The 14994-nt window shown below is 34.1% G+C and overlaps 1 protein-coding gene across 1 annotated transcript in view; it reads right to left on the reverse strand.

The window, feature by feature from the left end:
* Positions 1–5774: 5774 nt before the first annotated feature.
* gpt2 (glutamic pyruvate transaminase (alanine aminotransferase) 2) overlaps positions 5775–14994 on the reverse strand; it is a 31446-nt gene continuing 22226 nt past the window's right edge. The window contains exons 7-11 of the mRNA XM_039763134.1: positions 13521–13657; positions 12469–12643; positions 11407–11562; positions 8809–8921; positions 5775–7479 (exon numbers count right to left, since the gene is read on the reverse strand). Of these exons, the coding sequence (XP_039619068.1) occupies positions 7368–7479; positions 8809–8921; positions 11407–11562; positions 12469–12643; positions 13521–13657 (693 nt within the window). The 3' untranslated portion in view covers positions 5775–7367. The remainder of the gene's footprint in view (positions 7480–8808; positions 8922–11406; positions 11563–12468; positions 12644–13520; positions 13658–14994) is intronic.

A 14994-nucleotide genomic window follows, 5' to 3' on the forward strand; every position in this document is an offset into this window, starting at 1 on the left:
ATGACACGTAGAATTAAGGCAGTTCTGAAGGCGAAAGGGGGTCAAACAACGTATTAGTATGGTGTTCCTAATAATCCTTTAGGTGAGTGTATACTGTAAACCATGGAAGATGGAATGTTGTACCTAAGCAACTAACACCATTTCGATAAAGAAAGACTTGATAAAGGATGCATTTGATGAAGAGTATGGATTTTTAGACATGTAAAGTATAAAAAGAGTCATACTTCCAAAAATCTTACCATTGCTTACAAATATTTACTATTGTGATTTTCTTATATAGCCTGTTCACAAGACCTAGCGCATCTCTGGATTGGGAAGTGTCTGTTAAGGTTGATTGTAGTGGGGATATTCCTTAGTTGTGTCTCACATTGGGGTATACTAGGTAGAGTCCATGAAGGAAAGAACAGGATATACTGGATTCATATTATATTTCTCTGCTGAACTGGGAAATCATGCCCACCAGGAGCTGGAGAATGGTGCATGGGTAAGGTGATATGTGTTGTTACATTCAGAGTGTTACCAGTTGCTACCAAGATAATCAAGAGAATGAGTATATTGAAGGGGATTGAATAAATTGCCACACTGCCTATGCTGGGAATGGATTGTGGCCTTCTCCATATTTAAGTTACAGACTCGTTCCTTACGGAATTTGAACGGTTTTTAGAATAATTCGACTTAATTACTGAACATGGTCACAATAGAAAAGGAAGAAAAAAATAAATGTGTACAATAGAAAAGGAAGAAAAAAATAAATGTGTAATTTGTAATGCTGCTATAGTGTGTTTCATTTCTGGAGTATACATACGAGAACCACACTATAAGTGTTTTTAGTTAGTTATGTGTGTTATGATAATGATTCAGCATCTGTGTTGTTGATTACAGCTACTTGATTCAGTTTCACGGGTGATGAAATTTTGAGTGTTCGCACAACACTAGAGCGCACCAGCTGCTGCATCATTCTGTTTCTGAACCGTTACGTGAACAGTTACATAATATACACAATGTCAAATATTAATTTGATTTAGAATATATATCATGCAGACACCCTTGTTAAAAAGCGGGTCATCATGAGGAGCTGCTGCTCATTACTTGAGTCTATATTTTATTTTGGATAGCATTGCCTTCTGTATAGAGTTTCCATGTATTTTGTATGTTTTGGTGTTCCTGCAAAAGTCAAAATATTTGAGGTTTAGTCTGCTATATTAATTTTGATATATTTTTTGTGAGTTTTGTCAGTTAATACTAGGCACCCTTTGACCCTAATTGTTTGTTCTTTAGTATTGTGCGAAATTATTGGATCACCTAAGTAATTTTAGTTTTAAAATGACATATTTATGGATATTTACTAATTTACTTGTAAATATTAGGATAAATACAAATAAACATTGATATTCTGCCAAGTAATTGTAGAAAGGCAGGCCAGTTAAAACACCGAAAGATGAAATAAGGTCAGAAAACAAAGTTCATTATCAGAAATTCAAACTATCAAATCATCCAAACCAAAAACATAAGTCACAGTCAAAATCTGTAGCAAAGAGGTCAAAATTTCCAGAACACTAAACACGTAAATAATGCATGTACAAACTTTGAATCTTGTGCTGCGTTCCATTTACCTCTGCAGTCCAATGTCGGAACTGGGAATGATGTCACACCCCAGTTGACAGCATTCCAGTAAAACTTTCGGAAAACCAATGTGCCTCAAGCTTCTTGAAATAGCCATACATGGACTATGTTAATTAACCTCATACATACAGTGCATCTGGAAAGTATTCACAGCGCATCACTTTTTCCACATTTTGTTACAGTCTTATTCCAAAATGGATTAAATTAATTTTTTTCCTCAGAATTCTACATACAACACCCCATAATGACAACGTGAAAAAAGTTTACTTGAGGTTTTTGCAAATTTATTAAAAATAAAAACTTGAGAAATCACATGTACATAAGTATTCACAGCCTTTGCCATGAAGCTCAAAATTGAGATCAGGTGCATCCTGTTTCCCCTGATCATTCTTGAGATGTTTCTGCAGCTTAATTGGAGTCCTCCTGTGGTAAAGTCAGTTGATTGGACATGATTTGGAAAGGCACACACCTGTCTATATAAGGTCCCACAGTTGGCAGTTCATGTCAGCACAAACCAAGCATGAAGTCAAAGGAATTGTCTGTGGACCTCCGAGACAGGATTGTCTCGAGGCACAAATCTGGGGAATGTTACAGAAAAATTTCTGCTGCTTTGAAGGTCCCAATGAGCACAGTGGCCTCCATCATCTGTAAGTGGAATTAGTTCGAAACCTTCAGGACTCTTCCTAGAGCTGGCCGGCCATCTAAACTGAGCGATTGGGGGAGAAGGGCCTTAGTCAGGGAGGTGACCAAGAACCCAATGGCCACTCTGTCAGAGCTCCAGAGGCCCTCTGTGGAGAGAGGAGAACCTTCCAGAAGGACAACCATCTCTGCAGCAATCCACCAATCAGGCCTGTATGGTAGAGTGGCCAGACGGAAGCCACTCCTTAGTAAAAGGCACATGGCAGCCTGTCTGGAGTATGCCAAAAGGCACGTCTGATGAGACAAAGATTGAGCTCTTTGGTGTGAATGCCAGGCGTCACATTTGGAGGAAACCAGGCACCGCTCATCACCAGGCCAATACTACCTTTCCAGTGAAGTATGGTGGTGGTAGCATCATGCTGTGGGGATGTTTTTCAGTGGCAGGAACTGGGAGACTAGTCAGGATAAAGGGAAAGATGACATCCCGAGACATCCTGAATGAAAACCTGCTCTAGAGCGCTCTTGACCTCAGACTGGGGCGACGGTTCATCTTTCAGCAGGACAACGACCGTAAGCACACAGCCAAGATATCAAAGAAGTGGCTTCAGGACAACTCTGTGAATGTCCTTGAGTGGCCCAGCCAGAGCCCAGACTTGAATCTGATTGAACATCTCTGGAGAGATCTTAAAATGGCTGTGTACCGTATCAACAAAGTTTTGAGCAAAGGCAGTGAATACTTATGTACATGTGATTTCTCAGTTTTTTTATTTTTAATAAATTTGCAAAAATGTCAAGTAAACTTTTTTCACGTTGTCATTATGGGGTGTTGTGTGTAGAATTCTGAGGGGAAAAAAATGAATTTAATCCATTTTGGAATAAAGCTGTAACATAACAAAATGTGGAAAAAGTGATGCGCTGTGAATACTTTCCGGATGCATTGTAAGTAATCGCAATGCTTCAGATGTTCATTGGTGGATAGAACAGCCTCCCTCCCACCTGACGCATCCAGGCACTATCAATTGAATTAAATTAGTTTTATACTGCTTTCTTCACTGCATTGAAGCGCTGCTCCTCTGCACTCTGGGGCTCAGAGAGTTTCACCTGGCACATGTAGTGACAAAATTTCTGTTTCAATGACTAATGTAGGCCTTATTAAACAATGAGAGTTCTGCCAGTTACCTTACCAACAAACCGAACATCACAGTACAGCACCTTCAGCAAGCCAATAATACTTTGCCTCAAAATAAATGATTCATAGGTTGATCCAGGCAAGCCAGCTATACTTTTGTCAGCGTCGCCTTGGCTTCACAGATGACTTGTGTGTTTAAAGGCATTTTGCTGCTTACAATTACATCTATAGTGTAAAATATGCAAAAAGAGAGGATACCAAGAGCACAAGTCTAGATAAAGCACTATAAATTTTCAACAGCTCAGAACCCAAAATCAGTTGTATGTGATCAGTTGACAGGAAATGACCACAAGACTGTTTGAAAAAAGTTATACAGCAAAAATTAAGTTTTGCATAAAATATTGAAAATACTTATTTTAAAAGCAGTGTATAAATGTTTGTTTGTTCTAATCTTAGACCCTTTACAGCCTAGATAGCTAGCCTTAAAATGTTATTTTTAGGGGCCAAGGCTATTGTACAGTAATGCAGAGAACAAAAAGAAATGTAGAAATAAAAATACTCCATAAATGTATAACTTTTAATTGGCAGGTTACATTAGTTAATATGATGAATTTGTCCCTACATAGTGTAACTGCATAATAAACAACCCTAAGAAAATCAATTTGATATAAGATATTTTGTCATGGAGGGCTTGCTAAAGAAATATTAATCTCAACCTCTAGAATTTTGTTGTCTAGCTAAATCTTAAATATATACAATAGATAGTTCATGCTTTAAAATAAAAAAAAACAATCTAAAAGTGTTACTACATTCCATACAGTAGCTTGAGCAAACATTCAGATTCATTCTTTCATATAGAATATGAGAAGCACAAGGAAAGAAGGAGAAATCCCATAATATAATGTACCATGCTGCGTTGGAGGTTTAGTACAGTAATGGCTCTTTTATTCTGGAAAAGGGAACCATATTGAGCAAAGGAAGTGGAAATTTAGGGGGCAGACGAAACTACATCAAACTGCGTGTATAACGTTTCTTTTTGTCATTTTAAATGATAAAACAAATATTACAAAAACACAAAGAAACACAAAGAAATATATATATATTTACAGTATATGTGGCAAAATATTTCATGCCAAGTGTTATTGTAAGAAAACAAAACACATTGTTATGCAGCTAATCAGTCTAATGATAGATTAGACAATAATTTTAAAATTGAAAATAATGTAAAGATTTATATTTTACACAATGGAGACTTCAGAGCTCCTCATGTTGCATTCAGTATTTACATTTAAAATAAAATGTGATTTATATGAATGCAGTTGAGCAACCAATCTTATTTAACTGAAGTGCTCTTTCTTTCTATTTACAAAATAGGTGAATTATACTTTTGAACACTACTTAATTATATTGGTACTCTGCAATTTAAAAATCAGTGTAAGGAATTAAATATAAGCACATCCATATAGTAATAACTGAAAAATTAGTAATTATACTGTCTTAATACTGTTGTACTGTCTATTTTTGTATGTTTAAATAAACAGAAATCAGAGTTGTTTTTAGTTTTTTTTTTTTTTCAATTTATTTTGGAAAACAAAAACCGTTCATTATAAAATCTGCTACTTTAAACAAAGTGGGGTGACAAACAGTCCTATGTAGTTTAAAGTACACAAACAGAAATGCTGCTTTGGGGCAGTATTCACAGTTCTTAGTTTAAAAATATTTAAAATCAGACAGAGGCAAAGTCTTACATGGAGTGAAACAGAAAATACACAAGATCTGAACAAATCCAACACTGGTGAAGTAGTACTGCAGAGCAAGTAGCCTACAATTCAATAATTGACTTTCTATTTCAATTTCCACCATGACTATAAAAAGTACCTGCTGCAGCTATGTCCAGTTTTAGTAGTTATTGCCCCATAAAATTATATTTGAAATGAATTTATTTTAGGAATTCATTAAAACTTCCTAAAATGGAAGGACTCACCGATTATAAAATTGGCTTAGAGGTTTTACATCCTCTTTTCAGATCACTTCTTGTAAGTGCTTTTGAAACATTCTATGGCACAAATTTTACCTCTAGCATTCCATTTTTGAATCCACATTTCCATTTAACAGTTACAGAATGCCAGCATTTATCACAGAAGCATAGAGCGCAAGATGAGAATTGGCCCTGAGAAAAGGTTGCTAGCTCATCAACACAATAAGTTAGACATGGCCAGTTTATAGCTGCCAATTAATCTGCATGTTTTTGGGATGTGGAAGAAAAAATGGACTACTGAAGACACACATTTGAATTATATATACATTATGCTTTATGAATTGAAGGATTCAAACCCAGAACTCAATAGCTGCGAGGACGCAATACTAAGCCACCATTTTCATATATATTTCATAGTGTTAAACCTTTGGCAAATTTATTGCTCACTCAAACATTTTGCAGAAAATGTAGTACTAGAAGAGAAGAAAGTACACGATGGCTTCAGTACATAGCTTGAAAATTATCAAACATCAGGAAAGAAATACAAACAAGTACATGTGATCTGTTAGGCTGATTTTTTTTTTTTTTTTGGATGTATAGATAGATTAGTAAATGACTCTGTACTAGAAAAAAGCGTTGTTAATTTGTGTTTTTGCTTCTTTGATTGAATTCCTTTTTCATGAACTGATATTACTAGTTATTAGTGTCTGGCAAAACAAATAGATGTGTATGGCTTGAACCAGCCAAAGGTCACAACAACTTAGAATTATAGGATCCATGCCAGTTAAGAAGTGTTTTAGTGTTCGGCACCTTCTGTTACATTATTTGCCTTTGCTGACTTCCAAGATTAGTGCTCTGGTCTCATGATTCCTTGGCCAAGAAAGGTATTTCTATTTCTGTAGCAGTACACAAACACTTTAACATAAGTGCATTTGTTTTAATATATTTATCCCATAAAATAATTATTTAAATCAATGTTTCTGATAGGCTTAACAAATAGCAAATAGAAATTTCATGTAATGTATACATTACATTTATAATATTTAACAGATATCATGCTATGTGTGCAGTTACTTTCTCTTTATGTATTTTACAAAGTGCTCTTAGCAGATACATACACATATATTATTTCTGTTTCACTACAGCCACAGGGCTAGCCAAACTGTTATATCTTTAACATAATGCTTTCAGATCCAGTTTCATACACCAACAGCTGGTTAAGGCATTGTTTTCAGTTGAAACTACAATTATGTTTAAAAGTTTTCTCTGTTGCATAAAACCAACTTTAAAGCCTAGATATGGTTTCAAATTAACAGGGCCTGTTGCAAACATATGCTGTACAGTATTGTCTGTGTGTTTGCTTGGAAGCTTACAAGTTTTGTTCATCAAGTCAATTGGTTTTTATTTATTTTTGTCTGTTTTGCTAGTTAACTATTAATTTTTAAAATGGTAAGATATATGGCACACAATTATTAAATATTAGTAGGCACAATATATAAAAGTTTATATAATTAACCTATAGCCTAGCTCTAGGAAATACTTTGTGTTAGCCAATATAAAAATAAGCACACAGTTAAAGCATTTAAATTGATTAAAAAATAACAGCATTTCATAATTTACATGATCCTGTTTACAAGCATTTCATAATAATGTGGAGTACTGTAGTTTATTTTATTTTGTCTTTTTTTTTATATATAAAATTCAGACTTTTACAGTTTCAGCAAGCTGCTTTACAGAATTGTACCATATTTCCACAAACATTAAATGCACCTAGGATCATAAACCATGGATGCTTTCATAAGACAGTTTACAATGTGCTGAACAATAAAATAGAAGGTTTGCATTTAAGTATATCTTTAGAATCATGAGGGCAGATACCATGCATCTTTGCAGGGGGTGTGTGAATAATTAGCATAAGTTTTAAACCTTCCTACTAACATAATTCTGCATAGTATTCCAAGAGTAAAAAAATATTTTTTTTTTATTAGTTTCCACCATTCATCTTGAAGTCGACTCGGATGAAGCATACTGCTGTAAAAAGTTAATATGAAACTCCTTGACCTTAGTTAGCAACAGTTTGAGTTTTTCTACTGGAGGAAGAATGGTCATTCTGAGAAAGAGAAGAAAAAAAAATAAAATTACACATTTATGAAGAAGCCTAAAATATATCATGCTAGAAATAAACATCACCACACAAAAGTACAAATCTAGTGTTATCTTAGAATTAGTTTTAAAGCAGTGACATTAAGCGGGATTTCTGTTCATAAAATGTACTAGTGCTTCCAATCAGTACCTAGATGTTCTGCTAATACTAAAATACAGTACTTGCTATTGCTGTATTTCATGTTAAAGTTTAAAGAACCAGACCAGTAGGCACTTCATGTTTCTACGCCCTCTTCTACGCGGTGGTGTGCTGGGGAGGCAGCATAAAGAAGAGGGACGCCCCAGCCTGGACAAACTGGTGAGGAAGGCAGGCTCTATTGTAGGCACAGAGCTGGACAGTTTGACATCTGTGGCAGAGCGATGGGTGCTGAGCAGGCTCCTTTCAATCATGGAGAATCCACTGAACAGGATCATCTCCAGACAGAAGAGCAGCTTCAGCGACAGACTGCTGTCACTGTCCTGCTCCACTGCGACTCTTCAATTCCTCCCCGGGGGACATGACGGGGGTTAAACATTAATATTGTACAAAGTTATTGTCTGTTATACCTGCATTTTTATCACTCTTTAATATTGTTCTTTATGTAAGCTTCTACTGGAGTATGTGAATTTCCCCTTGGGATTAATAAAGTATCTATCTATCTATGTTTAGGATTCAAATGTGTGCACAAAGCATTTATAATAAAATCACAACTAGTTCATACATTAGGAACAACCTTGTAATGGTAAAATTTATTAAACAATAAAACCCATACAAGAGAAGGGAACATAATGGAGACTACAAGTTACAAAAGAATGCATAAAGTAAAACAATCTTGCTTCCTGGGATACCTTCCACAGGTGTGAAACCCCTTTAAGAAGGTTTGGCAGCTGGTACATTTTGACCATCACTTGTACTCTTAAAGTACTCTTACCTCTATCTATCATGACTACTTGCCCTCTGGTGTATTGAGAGTATGCTACTGACTTTCTTCCAAAATGCCACAATCTTTAACTAGGTTTGTCCCACTAATATATTCCCAGAATGGCTTACAGAGATGCTTGGTCTCATCAGCAGTGTGATTCTCTCTGTCAAGAAGAATTCTGCACGACCCACACCACATCTCTAATTATAAATATTTTATTTATTGATTACAAAAATGTGGCTCTTCTTTGCCTTTTTATTATATAACCTTCTTTAATTTCTATATAATATCTTGGTTTACTTTGTACAAGTTAAACTACAGAATGGTTTTTGCTAAACAAGTATTAGCAGAAATGCTAAAAAATGTTTTATTACCTAAAATGGTATGTTCCATTTCTTTGTCCAAATCCACTGCCAGGAACGACGCATATGCCTGTTTCCTCTAATAATTGTAAACAGTAAAACATGTCTGGAGCCATTCCGAGTGCCTGGAAGCCAAAACACAGTTTTTATCAAAGGTCATTCAAGCAAGACAATTGGAAAACATTCATATTTCTTTAATTTCTTTAACTAATGAAGTGCTGGATTGCTTATGCATTTAGCCATATTAAGATTCTACTATGCTTACCTCAGCATAAACAATCAATCCCATTGCTCTACTATACTACTTTGATATTTTTAAAAATAATTATTACTTTCATATACCCTTAACTACTGAATATGCTCATTTATCCTTGTAAAAACATATTTTAATGAGGATTCTAAAAGACAAAACCATGGTAAACAAATGTGTCCTTCTATATTTATGTTCTGCCTACCAAACCCACTTCATCCTGAGCTGGGAAGTGGGAAAGCTTGAGCCTAGCCCAGCAAGCATAGGGCACTAGGCAGGAACGATCAGTCAAAGAGAAGTACGAGTGCAATAAGTTTCATCACCACTATATCAACAAGACATTAAGCAAAACCAAAAATTAGTGTATTGTTTTGCAGTGTTGATATATACAATATATCACTTGTTTTTATCCAACCTTCCATTTTCTGTTTCTGGTAGAAATACATTAAAAACATGTTAACATTGTTTTAGTTTATTGTTTAACTCTTTCAGGGTCAGTGTCGACACTTTGGGCTGAGGCGGATGTCGAATCCGGGGTAGATGGTGGTAATCAGCTGTAAACGTCCACAAAACCTGCTGTTATGTTAGAGTTCAACTCTCTTTGCTAGCAGTATGATGCTTGCAGAATGTGCTGCACTGGTGCCACTGTTTCAGACTTCTGTTGCTGCATACTGTGACTGCTGCAAGCAGCCAAAAACAGGGGGGTGAGTCGCTCACAAAGAATTAAACAAAAGTAGCAGAACTACACTTTTTCACATTCAGGTTTCTTAGTTGATGCTTTGGGCATTTTTAGCTTAGGTGGTGATGATGAGTGTTTATCACAATACAGCATCTGATTCCTAAAGTCTGGATTAAGCTATCCACATTTATAAGACATAATTTCTATTACTATTAAGTATTACTATTAAGTAAGTCAAAAAGGTTTTTGTATATAGTGAATTTCTTTTTTACTTGACAGTTAAGTAAAGAATAAATTTGGTATTCTTATAGCCAAAGTTATTCTTTCATAATAGTGACAAAGTGTATGTTCCTTTGTCAATTAAACTTGCATTGTTAAGTGAAGCATTATATATACTGTCAATTAAAAAGGATCCCTTTATCCCCTGTCGGATCATGAGGTTGGTAAATCGGGCACCAGAAGAAACGTACAACAAAAGCCTTCAAACTTAAAGAAAAAGTCAAATTTGAAGCCAAGAATATTCATGTGTACTGATTAATATCTTAACTTACCCCACATATCCTACAAGTACATATCCATATGATTTTTACAAAATTATACTTTATTTTTCTGAGAGTCACCACCATTATCAAAGAATACCAGCTTCCACAATTTTCCACATTAAAAGTTAGAAGTCAGCAGTTTCATTAGAGTAAGGTTGTATATTGGTCATACTTTCATCTAAATAATATGAGCCATAGCTTTATAGTTTGCTGGAAAAGAGTAAGTGAAAATTCTAGACACTTTTATATTTTGTTTTCATACATATAGTTACAATATGTATTCTTAGAAAATTTTTGCTAAACTTAAGAGTTGTGCTAAACAGCTAAAGACATATTCTTCTTGATATACCACTCTACAGAAGTGAACATGTGTTCTTCCCACAGGAAAGAAAAGCCAAGAATCTGTAGTAAAAAATAATTTATTTCAATTGTTTTGTTGCCTTTAATATACCTTGAGTTCTAAAAGTATACTTTTTGCCACTTGCATTTGGATGTATCTTGTTTTGTTTTTGCTTTGGTGATCCCCATTATAGGCCACTGTGTTTCTAAACTTATAAATCATGATTCACATCTCCATTTAGGTCTTCTGTGCAAATATGATACCATGATTGTGAAAAAATAACTTGTGGTCTTAAACAATGATCTACTGCACCAATATTCTCAGTCTTAAGATGTTAAGATATTACTGGTGACTTAGATTTCTTCAGAAGAGGCATTGTGTGATTACAAATATTTTAAAGATCAACAATTGATGCCTACATGTTCTATATTACATTTAAATGGATATTTCTGGATTTAGTTAGTGCTACAATGTTTTCAGATTGTTTAGCTGACTGTACCCCTCATCATGAAAAGCTGTATGTCATCAGGATCAATGATAAACATTTATACCTATGTCATTAATGATTTATCAAACTACAAGTTCCTTTTGAATAAAATGTAAATGGTTGGCCCACTGGAGGACACTGTTTTAAATCTTAAACAAAAAGATTAATAAATAATTCCTTTGTCTTATATAGTACGCATGTGGAAATGACTCCATTATACTAAATAGAATCTTACAAATGGTGGGAGATTGCACAAATTTCTGAAGAACTTGCTAATTATTCTCAACCATAATTCTCACAAGTAAAACAAACCTTGGCTTCTTGGATGGCTTTGGGTGGAATAAAAATTCTTGGGAAGGCATACATGGCTCCTTGAACTGGATTACACTTTATTCCTGGAACACTGTTCAGAATCTCCTCAGTCAGCCTGGCCTTTCTGGCAAGTTCTCTTAAAACTGTTTTCTTTTCCTGGTGACAAATCAATGTATGTAGATTTTTGAAAATTAGAAGCATGTAAATTGAGCCCAGTTATTATTCTTTATTTATAAAAAGCTGCCACATTCCAATTTGTGTTTCTTTTCAAAAAGAACTGTATTACAAAATAATTGATTTTATAATAACACCATTCTAGATAAGGGGCCAAATAATCACTTTCTGCTTGTTTGATATTTCTTGTCTATTTACAGCCATTCATATGTATACCTTTCTACCCTCCACACCCCACAAAAACAATCTGCATGCACTCTGCTGCAATAATAATGACATGTATTATTATACTGGAGTTTAATATTGTTTATAATATTATTTATGAAATATTTTTGACCTCATTTGAACAAAGCAATGATCAACCAAATTCATTTTAATAAGCACCACATCAAAGACCTATTGGAAAGCTTCTAGTATCTCTTGGGTTCTAGAGTCTTGACAAAATTATTCGGCTTGTCCACAGAAAAGGCTGTTTTAGATGTTTTAATATGACAAAATATATTCAAATCTCAATGTGAAATAATACCACAAAAGAAAAATAGGCAATAAAACTATTTAAATATTTATGATAAGGTAAAAAATTTGACTGTATTAAAAAACAAATCAATTAATAATAAAACTGCTGACATTAAAGCAAGAAGTTGTTTTAGAAGAGGAAGCTCTGCAGAAATTATTACATTTCCAAAATTATGTCAAAGGTTAAGATGTTAAAGTAAATCTGCAGCATTCAATAAGACTAAATAGCGGTAAAATAAGTATAATAGCATTAAAACTCTTTAGTATAGTTTTACATTGTAGCATTGTTAAATACCAAAATATAGCTTTATATAATTTTTATAAAATCTGAATTCCAAACTGTATTTGCTGATTCAGATTACGGATACTAACCTTTGCAAACTGTTCAAAGGATTGTTCCCCTGGCTGGGGGGGGTTCACTACAACATCCATAGCCACCTGGCCAGACACAGGAGGACATAAGCGGACAGAAAGAAGCTTGATCATCTGAGTCCTTACGTCAGGATCCATGTTGACCACTTCCATAAAACCACCTCTGAAGCCACATCTAAGAGATGAAAAATATAAGTCGTGTACTTAAACAATAGAATTAAAATAGAGATTTTTATGTGTTTGACTACTAGTTTGCAGAGTAAATTTAAAATGTTTATAATAAACTCAGTTTTCTTTTACAGCTTTGCAGATTTTAAACAAATAATTTAAAAACCTGGTGTATGTTGTTACTGCAGTTGTGTACACTGGACCTGTCACCTATTGTAACCACATATATTGATTTCTGTACTTGCTGATCAACAAAGTAAAATTTTCTCTGTGTATAAATCATATGTAGGCTGATTTATGCAGGAACAATTGTAAAATAAATTGTTATTAATAGAGTCATAAAATGAGCAGCTAATTTTAATCAAGTCACTAAATAGGTATTTTATGAAAGAAATGTAAATTTGAGAATGATGGAAAGATAATTTTGACAAGATGCAACTGTAGATGCATTGGTATTTTATTAATACATTAGACAGTAGTTTTCAATATTTCAAGTGTTTTTTCTTTTTTCATTTTAACTGGCATATAGAAATTAAATCAAATGTATATGTACAATTTCCTGTTGGTGATATATATCCTTAATTAATAATAAGCACTTATTTACCTAAGGTGGTATTGAAAAAGAAGAATTTCTGACACAGCGTAAGTACATTAAAATTTTCAAAAACAAAATAATGTACTTCTAGAAAGTTCATTACCTACAAAATAATTTAGCCATCTTTATTCTTTGAGGTTGTTATGCTTATAATAGACTGAAAGTGAAGTCCACTTGGACAGGACTTTATTCAAAATGCAGCAGGGTTGAGAAAACGTTTACTTAAAGAGTCAGACTGATGTCCAACACATACTTAACAGTTAGAAAAGCATAATATTTATGTACTTACTCGCCTATGTAGCCTTTAGAAGTGGAATGAAAAGATGCTAGTTCAACATTGTTGAAATATTCTGGTCCCATTTCAAAGAGAACCTTCTTAAAAGAATGGAACTGACAATCTGGAGAATAAATGTTGTCCTGATAAACCTGTCAACAGATCATGTTATATTTGCATGAAGTGTTAGTTTACTTGCTTTAAGTGAGGTTAGACAAAACTCTAGTATGAAGATTACTTAAAATTGTGAGTGACACACTCTGTACATTGGAACACATTGTTATTCTACAGCAGAGTTACCCAATACAGCTTTCAGTTTATATGTGTGCTCAGAATGGCCAGATGCAGCATTTAAAAATCTTACTGAAAAGGAAAAATACTTTGATAGTTTACTGGATGAAAGCAATGTACAGTAAACATACTGCATTTTATTACATTAAACAACTTAAAATCATGCCATGTTTAGTTGCAGATAAATAAGCTGCATTATGGAAAACAGCTTCCTTTAGACATTCTTCTGATGAATATGTCACTCTATTATATAAAAAAAAAAAACCTTGGGACTAGACGAGATTTTTTTCAGAGAGACCAGACATTTTCAGAGAAATAATTTCACTTCCTGCGAGACGAGACTGTGCCAAGAGATGAATTGAAAACCTAACAGGTCCAAGCAGGGACAGAAATAAGACAAACAGTAGAAGAAGAAAAGACAAAGAGTTGATGACAAAATAGAATGTCGTAAAGAGGTTCAAAAATGTTGGCGCGATACACATACAGAGCAGATTAGAGATTATGAAAGTACTAAAATTCAAAAGTCTGAAAAAACTGATAGTAAAGATCGCATTAGCGCTAACAAACGGAAATGATTACTCGGTGAAATAACGGAACAGCGAAATGAGATTGAATATATGGACATAGACGGTTTGTTCGGCTTTAAAGTTTAAGTAGGAGACTTGTAGATCGTCTAATTCGTGTTGCCATCAGGGAAACCGTGTTTCTTTCCAATGTAGAGGCGTATCCGAGAGAAATAACAGATTTGTTATTTGGTGAAAGTGAAATCCATAAACACTACAGGCAAAATATCCAAATCTACAATAATTTGTTCACGTTCGAATCATTCAATGCTTAAAACATACATTTACACGATTCAGGACCATACACTGTAAGAATTTGTGGTCCTACAACAATTTAAAGTTTGATTTCAAAGAAATCACAATTCTGTCAGGTTTATATTTATGATCATGGAGAAGCGATGCAACATAGAATCGAAAGAGTTAAACGATCAGACGTATTAGAAATTCTACAGCCAATAATGGATACAAATCCATACCTCCAAACACGGATAACCTTAGACAACAAAGGAGATCTTGTTATGCCATTCGTATTAAAACGTTTACAGTTTTCCGTCAGAATAGCTTTTGCAAAGACAATTAATAAATGTCAGAGCCAAACATTTGAAAAAGTCAATTTTATTTAATAGAGAGAAAGA

This window comes from Polypterus senegalus, chromosome 9, assembly GCF_016835505.1.
Source record: "Polypterus senegalus isolate Bchr_013 chromosome 9, ASM1683550v1, whole genome shotgun sequence".
Classification (NCBI taxonomy): Eukaryota; Metazoa; Chordata; class Cladistia; order Polypteriformes; family Polypteridae; genus Polypterus; species Polypterus senegalus.